The sequence below is a fragment of the Chlorocebus sabaeus genome, chromosome 12 (assembly GCF_047675955.1).
Source record: "Chlorocebus sabaeus isolate Y175 chromosome 12, mChlSab1.0.hap1, whole genome shotgun sequence".
In the NCBI taxonomy this organism is placed as follows: domain Eukaryota; kingdom Metazoa; phylum Chordata; class Mammalia; order Primates; family Cercopithecidae; genus Chlorocebus; species Chlorocebus sabaeus.
This window is the reverse complement of record NC_132915.1, coordinates 27,755,037-27,773,187: the sequence shown is the minus strand read 5'-3', so window position 1 is coordinate 27,773,187 and position 18,151 is coordinate 27,755,037. Positions and strand designations below refer to the sequence as shown.

General features: G+C 38.7%; 1 protein-coding gene across 3 annotated transcripts in view; it reads left to right on the top strand.

Annotated features, from left to right (window-relative positions):
* CFAP95 (cilia and flagella associated protein 95) overlaps positions 1 to 18,151 on the top strand; it is an 88,977-nt gene that overhangs the window by 34,224 nt on the left and 36,602 nt on the right. For all 3 annotated transcript variants that reach the window (XM_073021530.1, XM_037998477.2, XM_007969451.3), the window contains 2 exons: positions 2,212 to 2,330; positions 3,579 to 3,647. In XM_073021530.1, coding sequence (XP_072877631.1) covers positions 2,212 to 2,330; positions 3,579 to 3,647 — 188 coding nt within the window. The remainder of the gene's footprint in view (positions 1 to 2,211; positions 2,331 to 3,578; positions 3,648 to 18,151) is intronic.

The following is an 18,151-nucleotide window of genomic DNA, read 5'->3' as shown; positions in this document are numbered from 1 at the left end:
TAGAATGGTTTCCGGCCATGTGCTGTTATTAGCATTATCCCATGATTTACTATAACCTACTATGCTATAGCTAGTATAGCCTCTGGTGTTTGTTTGCAAATCTAGTCGTAGAACCTAGTATGATGCCTGGCACTTAAGAGATGTGGATAGATGGATGAATGAATGAGGCAGACTGCATGAGTCTTAAATTGTGGAGCTTCTACTTTTTGGCTGATTTGCCTGGGCATTACTTAATCCCTTCCAGCCTTAGTTTTCCCTTTTTTAAAACAGAAATAAATTATACCAACTGTTCTTCATTTGCACCTCCAGATCCACTCTCCACTCTTCTCACCTTGCTTTGTGCCAAGGAGACTGACCTCTAGGGTTGGTTGCAATGAGCTCCTTGCCTTCTGGCTTTTCACTGGGATGGGTCCATGGGAGGCACTGGCAGGTGACCAGAGGTGGGAGGAGAGGGAGCTTGGACACTTATTTCTGTGAAATCCTCCCTGTAGGACCATGGTTTGGCAGTGGCTGGGTTTCTGTTCTGAAAGATACAACTATCAGGTGACCCTCACATTATAGCTGTAGGTTGTTCTGAGTTACAGTAACTGTTCCACCCCCAAGGTTCTCCACTATTGCTATCCTCGGGGTGCTTCAATAGTGTTGATTTGCTTAATGGTTCCCACACGTTTATAAAGAGTTCTCCTCAGTTCCCAATTTGATTGTTTTTCCCTTCTGAGACCATGACTGATATTAATACATAACACTCAGAGGGTTGCTTTGAGAAGGTATTAAAATAATGCTTTTAAAGTGCTTAGTACATTGTCTGGCACAGAATAAGCACTTATTCTGCTCCACTAATGCTATGATTATCTGTTTCCTTTTACTCCTCTATTTTATGTTTGGTAATATCTTTGTTTCATATGATTTTCAAAGAGTTGGTTGATTTACTGAAATATTTTACTGTTAAAAATCATCAGAGCATATCTAAGCTTAATTTTTACACTTGATCTTAGCCAAAAGGCTGAGAAGCAATCTAAGCTTAATTTTTTGGTTTATCTTATACCTTCAAACAAAGTGGTGGCTACTAATTTTTTCTCAAAAGATTTTTTTTTGCTGCTAAAATAAATAAGACCCAATGTAGTGTAATCTACCATTGACTTTGGAGCCTGAACATCTAAGAAAAAGAGTAGTTGAGCTAAGGGTATATGGATCAAAGCTGGGAAATTTGGCTGGGAGGATAGTAATTCAGGAGGTTGAGGTCTTAGAGAGCAGTGCTCTGAGAAGCCAAGGATCTAGAGAGCCATGGAGTAGACCAGGGAACCAGCACCAGAGACTTAATCAAAATGATTTTGACTAGGCTGGACTCCCAGTTACAGCAAAGCCTTTTTACTAAAGCAAAATGGACCCAAAGCGTCAGACTATAGCCATGATACTCTTGCAGTTGAAGGCTCTGGTTTTCTAAAGAGTGGTCTCTCTTTAAAAACAAACAAGCAAGCAAGCAAACAAACAAACAAGAAACAGAAAATCTAGTAGTAGCAATGTGTTCTGAGACTTCATGAATATCTTGGGGAATCTAGTCTTTCAGATAAAGTAATGGATTTTCTTGGTGATGAGTTCTGGTTCTTGGCTCTGAACCTCCAGCTTCATGATCTTCTAGAGTTTTGTATGGAGAAAATATTGAATCCCTGACATCCAATTTTGTTCCTAAGATCCCTGAGATGCTACCCTTGATGTTTCTGCAATTGGTTTGAGTACATCTTACAGGTGGCAGATTTTCCACATAGCAATAATTGCTTAGTAATTAATTGAATTATGCTCTATGATAGAGAATGAATAATAATGATGATGATGATGATGATATCTGAAGTCCTTGTAATTTACAAAGGGATTGCTACAAACATTTTCCCTCTTAAGGTTTTTAAAATATACCAACCCTGAGAAGGATAAAGAAGGAAATAGAAAGTAGGTAGAGTTAGTATATTTAATTGAATGCAGTTCTTTCTGTTTCATAGAAATACCAATTGGCTTTTTATTTCCCAATAGCATACAGTAATTGCTATTTTTACATATTTATGATGAAACAGTTGACAGCTATGAGCTATCACTTATTTTTAATGTCAACTAGAGTCAACAATTAAAATCAGAATGTACTTCAATGAACACATGTTTTAGTAACTGACCATTTTAGTGAGAATTCATTTTTCTTATATGTGGCTTCTATGTTTCCAGATGTGGGTATCAGAAACACATGAAAAGTTGTCACAAGTGTGTTTAAACACAGAATGGGCTGAAATGAAAAGCAAGGCCTTATTGAATGAGGAAACAGTGAGCTCTGGGATTATTGAAAGGTATTCTTAATACTTTTCTTTACTTATAGAATATGGACATACAGAAAGCACTTGTATAAGTAGCAAAAAGGTATAGTGACCCCGGTTCCACACTAAAGGAACACATCAAGCACATTTTTCTCAAGCTTCCATGCTTTCTGCTCATGCCAATCTCTCTGTCTGGGAGTTTCTTTTCCTCAATTGTTTACCAATCAACTCTCTACTTATTCTGGGTCCAGCTAAAATGCCGTTTCCTCTTTATACGTGGTTTTTTTTTTTTTTTTTTTTTTTTTTTTTTGGCCCAGGGTTCTGACTATCCAGGTTTGAACCCCCGCTCTACAATTTACTGTAAAAGTTTTTTGGTGTTTATAACCCAGCTTGTTCACCTGTAAAATGAGAATTACAAAAGCATCTACTTCATAGGGTTGTTATGAAATTTAGATGAAATAAAATATGAAGTGTGCATAGAAGTGTTGCCTGACATGCAGTAAGAATTAGGTAAGCTGTCATTAATCAGAATTAATTGCTTTTCTATTTTTGTCCTCTGAGTATTTTATGTCCTACATGACAGTTGGACTTGCATGCTAGTTATTTATATGGAGGCATTTCCTTAGGAATAGAGAGTTCTTTGAGGATAGAAGCTCTTTCTTCATCATAGCTGTCATCCTGCATCCTGGCACAGTGCCTCCCCATGGAAGGGTATGACACATAGCCTTTGTCTTATACGGTAATTGTTGAAAAAGGCAGTCAAAATCATGACAAAAATGCCAAAATTTCCATTGACTTGTTGAGACATTTTGTTTTATAAAGTTCATGAAAGTTGCAAACATGAAAACTCTTTAAAAAGTAATCACCATTAAAATCCAACCCTAAATTAGTTTTTGTTTTGTTTTTTTTTTTTTTGACATGGAGCCTTGCTCTGCCACCCAGGCTGGAGTGCAGTGGCATGATCTCGGCTCACTGCAACCTCCGCCTCCTGGGTTCGAGCAATTCTCCTGCCTCAGCCTCCTGAGTAGCTAGGACTATAGGCGCATGCCGCCACGTCCAGCTAATTTTTTTTTTTATTTTTAGTAGAGACGGGGCTTCACCATATTGCCCAGGCTGGTCTTGAACTCCTGAGCTCAGGCAATCTGCCTGTCTTGGCCTCCCAAAGTGCTGAGATTACAGGCATGAGCCACTGCGCCCAGCCCCTAAATTAGTTTTACATGACTTTGAAAGTTTACACATTACACTCTAATAAGTTTTCTAAAAAATGTTATCTTGTTTTAGGGTCACCGGATTGCCTGCCACAGGTTTTGGAGCTGTCTTTCCTAGACATCCAGCAGATCGGAGCAAAATGTTAGTAGTCCCTAAACTGCTACAATTGTACACAATGTTTCCTGATTCAGAAGGTTTGTTTGCAGGGGTGAAGAAGGTGTGAGAGGGTGAGCCAAGGTCAACAAAATGCCCTTTACATGGTATCTTCGACTTGCCTTTAACCAAATATTTTCTCCATTCACATGCCTAGCATTAATAATAATAATAATGCAACAGTAAATCCTCACTATTTGCAGATTCTGTATTTGTAAATATTTTTTCTCTGTAAAATTTACCTATTTGCATCCCCCAAGTCAATACTCGTGGTTCTGTCATGGTCATTTGTGGACATATGCAGAGTGGTAAAAAAGGGAAGGCACCAGATATGTACAATCCCAGCTGAGGTCGAACAGGGTGATGCCCTGCCTTCTTGTTTCAGCTCTCATTCTATAAACGTGTTCTTTTCAGAGTCTATTCAGTGACACATTTTTCAAACTCTTATGCTTTTTGTTGGTGATCTCGTTTAAGACATCCCTCAAGCATGGTGCTGAAGTGCTGCCATGTTCCTTAGAGCAAGAAGGCTGTGATGTGCCTTTCAGAGAAAACACATGTGTTAGACAAGCTTGATTCAGGCATGAGCTGCAGTGTTGTTGGTCATAAGTTCAAAGGTGATAAATAAAAAAATAAAATGTCTTTAAGCAGAAACAGACATTAAACAAAGTTTTATATTGATCGAGTGGTGAAAATGTGACCAGAGGCTTGCAGGAACCTAACCCTACATTTCCCCTGAGATCAATGGTTCAATATTTGCTAATGCAGTGTTTCAGCAACTTTGTAGAACATTACTATGAACAAAGAGAACTGACTTTACAGCAAGAGACTATTTTTACTGATATAAGAGATAAGTCTGTTTCGGCAGGGAAGCATGAATTCTTACTACAAAAGAAAAAAAATCTTATCCACTCATCTTTCTAAACATAAACTTTCATTATGTACAGTAAGTGATGTGGAAATACATTTATAAGTATGACAAAATTCTAAGGATTGCATTGTGCATTATGGGGTTGTTGTGAAGATTAAGCAAGTTAATATACATCAAACAATTAGAGCAGTAATTCTTTGCTGGACATGGTGAACCTTTCAGTTTATAAACTCGTATCAGTTCAGAGAAATTTTCTTGATTTATTTTATTCTTGACCTACTGTGTTTTCTCTGTTCTCTCTTTTGGAAATCCTTTATTTGAATGTTGGATTTCTTTTCCTGATCCTAAAACTTTTCCAGTCTTTTTTCACCCTTTCTTTTTGGTCTTTACGATCTACTTTCCTCTCTGTTTCTTCAACTTTACCCTTGAATTATCTTTTTGTTTCTGAATCCTTTTGTTTTTGTAGAATCTTTTTTTTTTTTTTTTTTTTTTTGGTTTCGTGACTTCAGTATCTTCTCTTTTCTATCTGAAGATGTTAATGAAAGTTTTAATGATAGCTTAAAAAATTTTTTTCTTCCCCATGCATACTCTCTGTTTTCTCCAAGATGTTGTTTTTTCTGTTTTTTATTTGTTGGTATGGTATCCATCTTTCACGCTAGAGGCATTTTCCTTAGGCACCTGCTAATCAGTCCTCTGCTCATGATTAAGACATGGGGCTCCGAGCCTGTGAGTGAGGCTTACTGCCTTGGAGATTCCCTGGAGGAATCTAGGTGGGTCATTATTTCAAAGAAACGCTAGTACCAGTACAGTCATGCATTGTGTAATGTCAGGGATATGTTCCAAGAAATGTGTTGTTAGGTGATTTCATCGTTGTGTGAACATCATAGAGTGTACTTACACAAACCAGATGGTCTAGCCTACTACACACTGAGGCTAGATGGTAAAATCCATTGCTCCTAGACTATCAACCTGTATAGCATGTTACTGTACTGAACAGTGTAGGCAATTATAACACAGCATTAAGTATTTATGTATCTAAACATATCTAAACATAAAAAAGGTACAGTAAAAATATAGAATGAAAGATAAAAAATGGTACAACTGTATAGGGCACATGCCATGCATGTACCCTGCAAGACTGGAAGTTGCTCTGGGTGAGTCCATGAGTGAGCAGTGAGTCTATGAATGTGAAGGCCTAGGACATTACTAAATACTACTGTAGACTTTATAAACACTGTATACTTAGGCTACACTAAATGTATAAAACAATTTTGTTTGTCTATTTTGCATTGTTATAAAGGAATACCTGAGACTGGGTAGTTTATAAAGAAAAGAGGTTTATTTGGCTCACAGTTCCACAGGCTGTATAAGCATGGCACCATCATCTGCTTGGCTTCTAGTGAGGCCTCAGGAAGCTTTTACTCATGGCAGAAGGTGAAGGGGAGGCAGGAATGTCACATGGCAACAGAGGGAGCAAGAGAGAGGGGAGAGGATGCCAGGGTCTTTTTAACTACCAGATCTCATGTGAACTCTCCTTACTGCAAGGAGGGCACCAACCCACTCATGAGGTATCTACCCTCATGACCCAGACACCTCTCATCAGACCCTCACCTCCAACACTGGGGATCACATTTCAGTATGAGATTTGGATAGGTCAAACATCAAAAATACATCAACAATATTTGCCTTTCTTCAAAAAGACGTTTACTTTAGCTTATTGCACCTTTTTTACTTTATAACTTTTTTTTTTTTAACTTTTGGACTCTTTTAGCAACACTTAGCTTAAAATGCAAACACATTGTATAACTGTATAAAATATTTTCTTTCTTTATATCCCTATTCTGTAAGCTTTTTATTATTAAACAATTTTTTTTTAACTTTTACAACTTTTTTCTTAAAAATGAAGACACAAACACACACCTTAGCCTAGGCCTACACAGGGTCCAGATCATCAATATCACTGTGTCCACCTCCACATCTTGAGCTACTGATAAGCCTTCAGGGGCAATACCATGCGTGGAATTGTCATCTCTTGTGATAACAATGCCTTCTTCTGGAATACCTCCTGAAGGACCTGCCTGAGGCTGTTTTACAGTTCACATTTTTTTTTAATAAGTAGAAGAAATATACTCTAAAATAGTGATAAAAACCATAGTATAGTAAGTGCATAAACCAGTAACAGTTGTTTATTATTGTTATCAAGTATCATTATATACTGTACATAATTGTTTGTGCTCCACTTTTATATAGCTAACAGCACGTAGGCTTGTTTACACTAGCATCTCCACAAATATGAGAGTAATGCATTGTGCTAGGATATTACAAAGGTAACAACGTCAATAGAAATTTTTCAGATCCATTATAATCTTATGGAGTCTTCATAGTACCTGCTGTCCAGCCTGTTGTTGACTGAAATAGCATTATTTGGCATGACTCTATTTTAGCCTCTCCTTTTGGGCTGGTCATATTCCCAGATAAGCCACTTCAATCTCCCTTCTGAAGGGTGAAGAGTGGGCTGGTGCCTGTGTTCTTAGAGTGAGCAAGACAATTGGACAGGGACATCAATATGAATACTGCATAATGTATGGTCACTGAATTGAATTGTGTTTTTGATTAAGGACTTTCTTACCCTACAGATGAATAAATTTCTAGCTTTCTGCTAAGGAAGGGGAGGGGCAGTTACCTGGCAGTGGGGGAAGAGCTTGGGAGCATCACCTGCTTTTCAGATAGCTCTCCCCACAGGCCTTTGCTGACTTAGGATTCATTCAGCTTTCTGCTAAGTCAGGAACCACTTGTCCATCTTCTCTTGAGTTTCCAAAATTTGTTTCTCTTGTCCTTTTTCCTATTCTCCATATTACGGGTTTTAAAAAAAAAACAATTTCTTAAGTCTCTTTACTGTGGTTTTAGTGGAGCTTTTTGAGGAAGCAAGATTCGATGCTCATCTTAACTCTGATGTTATCAAGTCTCACCTGATTTGCCACCTCCTCCAGAGGACCTTCCCATACCTAATGCTGCCCCAACCCCAATAACTTGGTTAGGTCCCTCACTGTGGGTGCCCATAGCACTGTATGCTTCTTTTAAGCAAACACTATTAATATTTGTTGCAATTGTTTGCATTCTTCTCGTTCTTGCTCAATTCAATGCTCTGAAGGGAAAGACTATCACGACTCTGTCCCCAGTGCCTAAAGAGAGCCTAACCTGCGGCAAATACACCACCATTATCTCCTGAGTTAATAGATTAATTATTTCTGACGTTGAACAGCAAATTATAATAGAAGGGGGTTTGACTAATTCCTATTTTATTTGATTTAGGGGTTCAAGGCCTTTAGAGCCAAAAGTTGTTCTCAATTCTTTTTGGTAAATGCATTTGAAGACATAGTTTCTTTTAGAAAATCAGCCCTTATTAGTTTGAATTGCTAGAATTACTCATTTGTTTTATGTGATTCATGAGTATTAACAAGGAGATAAATACATGGACACCTTCAAACAGCCCCTACTAATTCCATATGTAATTCTTTCTTTCAGTTAATATACACTAATTATAGAATGTTACATACAGTAGAATGCTGTGGTGTTTTAGAATCTGCTCTCTTGAATATTAAATAATCTTTTGCTTCTTGCCAACTCTACAGCTCTGCAAGTTAAATGTCAACTTTAAAAGGCAATGAATAAGAATGAGTTTGCTCAATGGACCAAAATATGCTTCAACTTATAAAAGAAAGACTGTAATCATAAGGTAAATTTAAGGTTTAGGTTACCTCTTAAGGGAGAAAAATTAGAATAAGGTATAGCTTTGTTATTAAGGGGACATTAGATTAATGGACTTATCTTAATTTTTAGATAATGTCCATTATGCTGAAATGGCATTTGACTGACTCTCTTTCTCATAACTCAACCTATGTCCCACCTACTTTATTTTGGACCAGTGTGAAGAAGACATAACACCTTTCCCCCATCAGTGGGTAGCAAACATCTCAATGACACTAATTGAAAATCAGAACAGCTAGAATGTTTGACACCACCAGAACTTGTCACTCCTGACCTTAACTAAAGAAAAGGGCTCGGTGAATAATTCCTTCCACGTGCATCACAGATGGAGGAGATGGATGAAAAATAAATTTCAATATAGGGAACAGTTAGAATGATACTAAAGTGATTATCAGAGACTTAAACTTTAAAAATGAAATTTATAGACTTTGAGTCTGGATAGAGCTTACCTAGAACTAAAGCTATTGGTTTCCTTGAGAGATGGTCTCAGTCCCATCAGTGAGTCTCCAAGGAACTGACAGTGGCCTGTGATGGGCAGAGTGAGAGTCAAGGAGGTTCAAAGACCTCTCAGACATCAACAATGCCTGTTTGGTCTCAAACTATTAATAATACAAATGCATGTGTAGGGAGTCTCTAACATGGATAACTTACGCGACATGGATAGAGACAGTAGAGGAATAGAAACGTAACAAGAGGCACGTTTCCTTTATGGCATATAGGAAAAGTGGATGGGAACGTGAATATAGTAAGCAAGTCAATTTAAGAGTTTTTATTTGCCTTCCTACCTGATTCTTGGGCATTCTCAAGTAACTTTTACTTAATTTGAAAGTACACTTTGGCCGGGCGCGGTGGCTCAAGCCTGTAATCCTAGCACTTTGGGAGGCCGAGACAGGCGGATCACGAGGTCAGGAGATCGAGATCATCCTGGCTAACACGGTGAAACCCCGTCTCTACTAAAAAATACAAAAAACTAGCCGGGAGAGGTGGCGGGCGCCTGTAATCCCAGCTACTCGGGAGGCTGAGGCAGGAGAATGGCGTAAACCTGGGAGGCGGAGCTTGCAGTGAGCTGAGATCTGGCCACTGCACTCCAGCCTGGGCGACAGAGCGAGACTCCGTCTCAAAAAAAAAAAAAAAAAAAAAAAAAAAAGAAAGTACACTTTACATCAGGTATAACTGACAAGTTGATGGATGCAGCACGCCAACATGGCACAAGTATACATATGTAACAAACCTGCACGTTATGCACATGTACCCTAGATCTTAAAGTATAATAATAAAAAAAAAAGAAAAAAAAAAGAAAGTACGCTTTACGAGGCATGGAAAACAAATTCACTAATTATCAAAAGGCCCCGTATATCTGATTATTTAATATAAAATCATTTTATGATTTGTTCACAGAACCAGATGATTGTAGCTAATTCATTCTAGGAAGTAAGGTTTTCCATGTACAAATATCTGGGCTGCGTCTACGACCATTAAACAAGCAGTCAGACACCAAACCAGCAAAACAAACAACAAACAGAACTGTATCAAGCAGATCCAATTTTGAAAGGGAGATGTAGTAATAGATATAATTTTGTGTTACGATCTTATTTCTCAGAAGTCCTCATTTAAATATACACATAGAGTTCCTTCTCTATTCCCACTGTTTCACTTGACTTCACTTTTTTTTTTCTCTTTAAAAAAAAGAAAGGAAAAAATATATATACACATATAAACATGTGTGGTCCCAGGATAATGGTCCACAGAAGAAGTCAGATTTTTTGGTTTTTTTTTTTTTTTTTTTTTGATAGGGAAAAATCAGTTCAGGTAGCGTATTTGCTGTGTGAGAAGTAGGTCCGTGGGGTCCTGAGTTTGAGGGCTCCTCAGGAGTACTGAGTTCCTACTGGAGGCTGGAGAAGCACCCGAGGTAGAACTCACACAAAGTCAGCCCTAACTACTGTACCTTGTCGTTTTCACCAAATCTGATTGCCTCCTGGTGGTAGTAATTAGTGCATATTGTTGAAATTTCATAATAAATGATTCCATAATTCATCCAAACATTTATGTAATCTACATAATGGGAGAAGAAAGAAATTAATAGTGTTTGGGATCACTGAGTAGCTTTTGGAAATTGTGTGTGGTTGGGGCCGGGCGGGGAGGGTGTTTGCTTTTTTCAGAAAGAACATGGTATAGAAAAATAGGATAGAAAACTTGGGTTCTACTTCTGGGCCTGCAATAAACCTGCTACGTGACCGTGTGCTGCCTAATAGCCCTCCCTGGACTCCAGTTGTTTCCATTTGCAAAATGAGGGGATTGAACCAAATGATCTGTAAAGTCCTTTCCCACTCTAAAATTTTATGACTCTAGGAGAAAGGCATCTATAGTTTCTATAGTTGCATAAATGGGCAAGTTAAATGAGGCCCAAAAGTAGTTCAGGCAGTTAAGTGTTCATTGTTGGGATAGAGCACTTATCCATATGTGTGTGGAGTGGTCACTTCACAGTAGCAGTAGCAAGCCTGGGCCACAGTTTAAATTCTTCCCTTTTATTCCTCTCTCTGAGACATTAGCATCCATAAAATCTTTGGCACTCTTCAGAGGAAAGGGACTACATATAAATAGTAAGAAGGATTTTTTCTTTTCTCAAAGTATAGTACAGGAAATTTATTTTCTTTTCTACTTATGCATTTGTGCTGTGGCTTGTCTCCTGGTAAAATATTACCGAGTTGTTGAACATTTTGCCAGATGAAAAAAGTTTAAAAAGTTACCGTATGGTGATGATGATATGGTATGATTTGTGTCCCCACCCAAATCTCATCCCCATAATCCCCACATGTCCAGGCAGAGACTGGGTGGAGACAACTGGATCATGGGGGCAGTTTCCTCCATGCTGTTCTCTTGATAGTGAGTGAGTTCTCACCAGATCCGATGGTTTTATAAGGGCCTTTTCCCCCTTCGCTGACTCTTCTCTCTCCTGCTGCCCTGTAAAGAGGTGCCTTCCACCATCATTGTAAGTTTCCTGAGGCCTCCCCAGCCATGTTGAACTGTGAGTCAATTAAACCTCTTTTCTTTATAAATTACCCAGTCTTGGACAGTTCTTTATAGCACTGAGAGAATGAACTAATACAGATGAGGAGGAGGGTAACAACAAAAATAAGCAAAGAGGAGAGTTGGGTGATGAAAGGCCATGAGGGTGAGATAGGCTTGAATTCAGTTATTAATTCTCCAACTTATTCATTGTAGGACCTTTCATTTTTGTCTGGCCAGCTTTCTTCTTTTGGACAACATCTTCTCACCTATTCAGTGTAATTTGACTAGGCCATATTATGGATGGCTGACTCTGTTCCCTCTACCTCCCCACAAGCCTAAGTATTGGGCACAAGATCCAGACCAGGCTGTTCAGAGGATAATTATTGGAGTTCTAAAGAAGATGCCCTCTTCTTCTCCAGTTGCAAGTTACAGAGGACATCCCGCTTCTGTGGGAGTATCTGTGTAAAAATAAAGTTAAGCAGAGGTATGGGAAAAGACAGTTCTGATGATATTCTTCTTATATGAGCTGATATTTTCCTTTAATTTTTACCTATTAAGTTTGAGTTGGGTTTCTATAACTTATACTAATACTGATAAAAGCAAACACTTACATGATGCTTATTATGTACCAGGCAGTATTCTAAGTGTTTTATATATGTTAACTCAGTACTCCCTACAAAAACTCCGTGAATTGGTTTCATCATTATCCGCATTCTGTGATGGGAAATACAGAAGCACAGAGAAGAAAATAACATGTCCAAACTCTCACAGCTGGCCAGGGATAACGGCCAGTATTTGAGCTGGGATAGTTTAATGCCAAAGCTCACAGCCTCTTCTGTGCTGCTTCTCTGATTAACAGGCCAACTAAGAGACCTCTGGCACACACTTAAGTTTCCTGAATATGACTTACCTCTGTAAACATGGAGAGAATAATTGCTATATTTAGGCAGGCCAGGCCTTGAGCATTGGATTAGTCAGTATTCTCCGAGAAACAAAACCAATATGATATATATGAGGAGATTTATTATGTGCTTACGTGGTTATGGAAGCCAAGAAGTCCTACCATCTGTCTTCTGTAAGCTGCAGGGCTGAGAAAGCCAGTGGCTCAATTCACTTAGAGTCTGAAGGCTGGAGAGCCAGGGGAGATGATGGTGTAACTCCTGGTTCAACTCTGAAAGCCTGAGAACTAGAGGGACTGCTGATGTAAATCCCAGAGTTCAAATGCTAGATAACTAGGAGCTCAGATGTCCAAGGTCAAGAGAAAGTGGATATCCTAGCTCAAGAAGAGAGAAAATGTACCCTTCCTCTTTTTGTTCTGTTTAGGCCCTTCATGAATTAGATGACGTTTACCTACATTGGTGAGGGCAAATCTTTATTCAGTCCACTGATTCAAAAGCTACTCTATTTTGGATTAGCAAAATAGATAGACAGAGACAGACAGAAATAATGTCTTACCTGCTATCTGGGCATTCTTTGGCCCAGTCATGTTGACACATAAAATTAGCCATGACAAGCGCTAAACTTATAAAGGAAATATTGGTGAAAAGTTATTTATCCATTTCGAAATTTCTCAAATCAAATGTTCCATTTCTTAAACTACCTGGGCTCTTGGTTCCTTAGACATGCCTAGGTCCCGGTTTGACATTTTTGCCCTGTGAGGCAGCAATGCTACCTGAATGCATATCACCAACTTGAATTTCCTGGAATGGATGACTTGACTGGTACTGAGTGGTGACGGTTTACTAGTTGGCAAGTTTGCTGAATTAATTTCAGAGTCAACCTAAATGCAATTTTTCTTTGCGTTATCCTTGCATAGAGGATATCTCTCCTTAGCTGATGTATGTTGAAGTCAAATGACTGAGGAGGTGTGGGATATTGGTGTTAGTATTTGGGGTTGTGACTCAGGTCCTGATGAGTTTGGTTTGGAATTTGGATTGTGTGCCTTGGCAAAGGATATTTTAATGGCAGGTAACAATAAACTATTCTATCGCTATCCTTGCATTATAATTCAAATAATTTGATAAGAAAATATATGTGAAAGCACATCCTATAGTACCTGTTAGATCTGAAGTTTTGGCATCCCGATGGGCTGATGGCTGACTCAGACCATCCTTTGTTTCCTGTAAGTCTTTATTGAGTCTAACTTTATTACAGTAGCCATTCAAGTTATATCTGCCAAGTGGAAAGTCAAGTTTCTTTGTAGTTTTGAGTGTGCTCAGTGAGGCCCTAAAACTAGCATTATGAAGATAGGCTTATATGATTTATCTTGTGGCCACTAGTTTGCAGAGATGGCCACAGCACTTTGTTCCCTCCCTGAACATGCATGCTGCTGCTCCCAGGAAGAGGCTGAGGTTATTTGCCTGCCCTCTGCACCCGGGCTGGCCTGGTGACTGGTTTTGATTAATAGAATGTGGCAGAAATGATATCCTGAATTTCTGAGTACAGACATTAAAAAAAAATAGTAGTTTCTACTTTCTGATTCTCAGATCCTAGCTGAAATGCTGTGAGAAGCCCAAGACACATGGAGAAGCCACATGGAGGAGAATCAAGGCTTGTGTTTGACAGCTCCAGTGAAGTTCCCAGACAATAGACAAAACAAACTGGAGCCATGTGAATGAACTGTCTTGGATCATCCAGCCCAATCAAACCTCTGGACAACTGTAGCTCTAACTAACATCACATGGAACAGATAAACCACCCAGCTGAGCTAATCATTCCACAGAATAATCAGAGATAATAAAATAGTTGTTATTTTAAGTTACTTTTAAGTCATAACAATAGGTAATTGAAACAACCTTCATATCTCTTAATACCATCTTATATGGTCATTTCTTCTGATATTAAGCCTATAGGTATAGTTTTTGCCATTTTTAATCTATCAGAGATGCAAGAAGTTCAAATTGTGGGGACTGATGAGCTAATAAAACAATGTGCACAATAATCAACTCAAAATGGACTAAAGATTTCAGTGTAAGACCTGAAACCATAAATCTCCTAGAATAAAACATAGAGAGAAACCTTCTTGACATTGGTCTTGGAAATGAAATGATTTTTGGACAGACATCAAAGGTACAGGCAGCAAAAGCAAAGCAAACAAACAAAAACAAAAATGAGACTACATCAAACAAACAAACAAAAAGCTTCTTCACTGCAAAAGAAACAAAAATGAGGCTGGGCGTGGCGTCCCCAGCACTTTGGGAGGCCAAGGGCAGTGGATCACTTGAGGCCAAGAGTTTGAGATCAGCCTGGCAAACACGGTGAAACCCCATCTCCACTAAAAATACAAAAATTAGCTGGGCATGGTGGCACATGCCTGTAATCCCAGCTGCTCGGGAGGCTAAGGCAGGAGAATAACTTGAACCTGGGAGGCGGAGGTTGGAGTGAGCCGAGATCATGCCATTGCACTCCAGCCTTAGCGACAGAGTGAGTGAGACTCCGTCAAAAAAAAAGAAAAAAAGAAAAAGAAACAAACAATGAAAAGGCAACCTATGGATGAGGAGAAAATATTTGTAAGCATATATCTGAAAAGAGCTTCATATCCAAAATTTACAAGGAGCTCATACAACTTATTAGTTAAAAAAAAAAAAAAAAATAGCCTGATAAAATGAGCAAAGGACTTAAATAGGCATTTTTCCAAAGAAGACATACATGGCCAATAGGTATTTTAAAAGGTGTTCAACATCACTAATTACCAGGCAAATATAAATCATAACCACAATGAGATATCACCTCATGCCTGTCGGGATGACTATTATCAAAAAGACAAAAGATAAGTGTGGGCAAGCATGAGGAGAAATTGGAAACTTTGAAAACTGTTAGTGGGTGTGTAAAACGGTACAGCCGTTATGGAAGAAAGTATAGAAGTTCCTTAAAAATAAAAAGTAGAACTACAATATGATTTATCAGTCACGCTTCCAGGTACACATCCAGAGGAAATGAAACCAGTATCTTGTAAAGATATCTGTACCCCCATCTTCATTGCAGCATTATTCATAATTGCCAAGATACAGACTCAACCAAAGTATCCGTTGATGGATATTATTTCACCTTAAAAAAGAAGGAAACCCTGCAATTTGTGACAACATGGATGAACCTAGAGGATATGATGCTAAGTGAATACAGACCCAGAAAGAAAAATGCTGCATAATCTCACTTTTACATGGAATCTAAAATGTTGAATGTATAGAAGCTGAGAGTAGAATGGTGGTTGCCAGGACCTGAGGGGTGGGAGAAATAGAGAGATGTTGGTCCAAGGGTGCAAAGCTTCCGTCACGCAAGATGAATAAGTGCTAGAGATCCAATGTACAGCAGGAGGATTATAGTTGACAATCATGTGTCATATACTTGAAATTTGCTAAGAAAGTAGATCTGAAGTGTTCTCATCGCAAAGAAAGGTAACTATGTGAGGAGATGGATATGTTAATTAACTTGACTGTAGTAAAAACAGTTTGATATGTAAATATGTATCAAAACATCATATGATGCACTTTATACACGTACAGTTTTGATTTAAAATAATTTAAAAAGCCCAAAGTGAGTGGCAAAGATTTTTTAAACATCAGGGCTGTGGAATTTATATTTAAACCTCACATTTCCTTTAATCCCGTGTGTATTAATCAAGAGCCAGTATAACTAGTATTACTCTTCATAATATTTAAAGTTTATGTAGCTGTCATAGAAAATCATTAGTTATAATTACTTAAAATGAAGACTTCAGTTGATGTCAGTGAATAGTAGTGTACTATGCATCTTTGAGCTACAGAGGTGGTTTCACAGGAATGAGAGTTTTCCAGAATTTCAGAAATCTTTGCTGCTATCTGTATTTAATTTGATTCTGTATTTGACAGTTACAGAGTTAAATTATTACCCAAACATTTAAATCTTATACTGTTCTTTCAAATGGCATTTAAAAAGTATTAGACCTGAGGAAATTACATTTGTCCCACATATCTGAGTTATTTCTTTCAATATAACCATTTAATGAGTGCATACTATTTACTAAGAAGAGTTAGGCGCTGGGAATATAGAAAAAGACATCAACTCATTTGTCCAATGTATGAGACGGAAAAACAACCAATTAATACTTATGTATCAGCCAAGGAATATGCTTGGCTGAAAGTAACAGGAAACCTAACTAATAGCAGCTTGAATAATTAAGACATTTATTTCATCACCTGGCATGAAATATAAAGGCAAGGAGTCCAAAACTGGTATGGCACTTAAACAATGTCATCAAGAATTTGGATCTTTTTGTCTTTCTTCTTTATAAGTCTTATTAAGTAGCTTTTGTCCTTGCAATCTCAAGATGGTTGCTATGCCTCCAATCCCCATTCTGTTCCAGAAAGAAAGAAGTGAAAAAGTAAAGAGGTAAAGGGAAACCCTCCCCAGGATCTTCATCCTACATCTATTTCACGAACTGTGGCTTGGCCACCCATGGCTACATGATTGTTTTCAGCTTCTAAGTAGAGAAAGACAAGGGAGAAGGGAATTTGGAATAAGTGTTGATTGGGCCAGACTACTTGCCACAACACACTGGGGGTGAACATGATGCAAGGGAGCAGATTTGGGAGGTCAGGAAAGGCTTCTAGGTAGAAGCAACACCTGAGCTGAGTCACAAAGTCTGAGTTGGAGTCAGCCAGATCAACAGGAGAGAAGGGCACCCTAGGCAGAAGATGAAGGATGTACAAAAAAGGCAGGGAGGCCGGGCGTGGTGGCTCGCACTTGTAATCCCAGCACTTTGGGAGGCTGAGGCAGGAGGATCACCTGAGGCCAGGAGTTCAAGACCAGCCTGGCCAACATGGTGAAAACCCCGTCTCTACTAAAAATACAAAAGTTAGCCAGCAAGGTGGCATGCACCTGTAATCCCAGCTACTCGGGAGGCTGAGGCATGAGAATCGCTTGAACCAGGGAGGTAGAGGTTGCAGTGAGCTGAGATTGCCAACACTGCATTCTAGCCTGGGAGACAGAGTGAGACTCCGTCTCAAATAAAAATAAAATAATAATAATAATAAAAAGCAGGGAGGAGCAGGACCTATGGGAGGCATGCTTGGCTCGTAGAGCAAGAATTTGCAGTGATGACAGGTAAAGTTGGAGAGAAATGCTGGGGCTAAGAAAGCAGGACCTGAAAGCCATGCTGAGCTCGGACTTTATCATGTAGGTGGTATTAAAGGTTTTTGAGCATAGAGTGGGAATAATCAGATTTGTATTTAGAAAACAGAGAACAGATTGGTAGGCAACTGAGATTGCAGTTTCGAATGTACCAAGGCAAGACGTAAAAAAAGCCTGACCTTAAGCGATGGTGGTGTGGAGGCGGAGAAGGGTGCAGATTTTAGATCCAGCTTAAAAAAAAAAAAAAAAAGAAAAGAGAAAAAAGAGGCATTGACATCTACTTGAAGATTGATTAATTATGGGGGTAAAGCAGACTTGAGATTGATTCCTAGGCTTCTGGCTTAGGCAACTGGAGGGTGGTGGGGCCATTCACTGAGGCAGTGAAGTCAGGAGGAAGAGCAAGTATCAGATAGCATGTGGATATTTGAGACTGGGGCACAAGAGAGATTACTGATCCAGTCCCAACTGCTAATATAGGTATCCTAGCTGATTCCTTTGCCTCATCTTTTCCTTTCAATCTATTCTCCAACCTGCAGCTTGAATAATCCGTTTAAAACGTAACCCTCCCACCGTTTAATATCATTACAGTATAGTTTTCTCTTCTACCTTAATGAGCATTTACTATGTGTCTGGCACTGAGATAAGGGCTTTACATGCCATATTTTGTTTAATGCTCATTCTTTAAGATAGATCCTGCAACAATCCCCATTAGAAAGGACTCAGAGGGGTAAAGTAACTT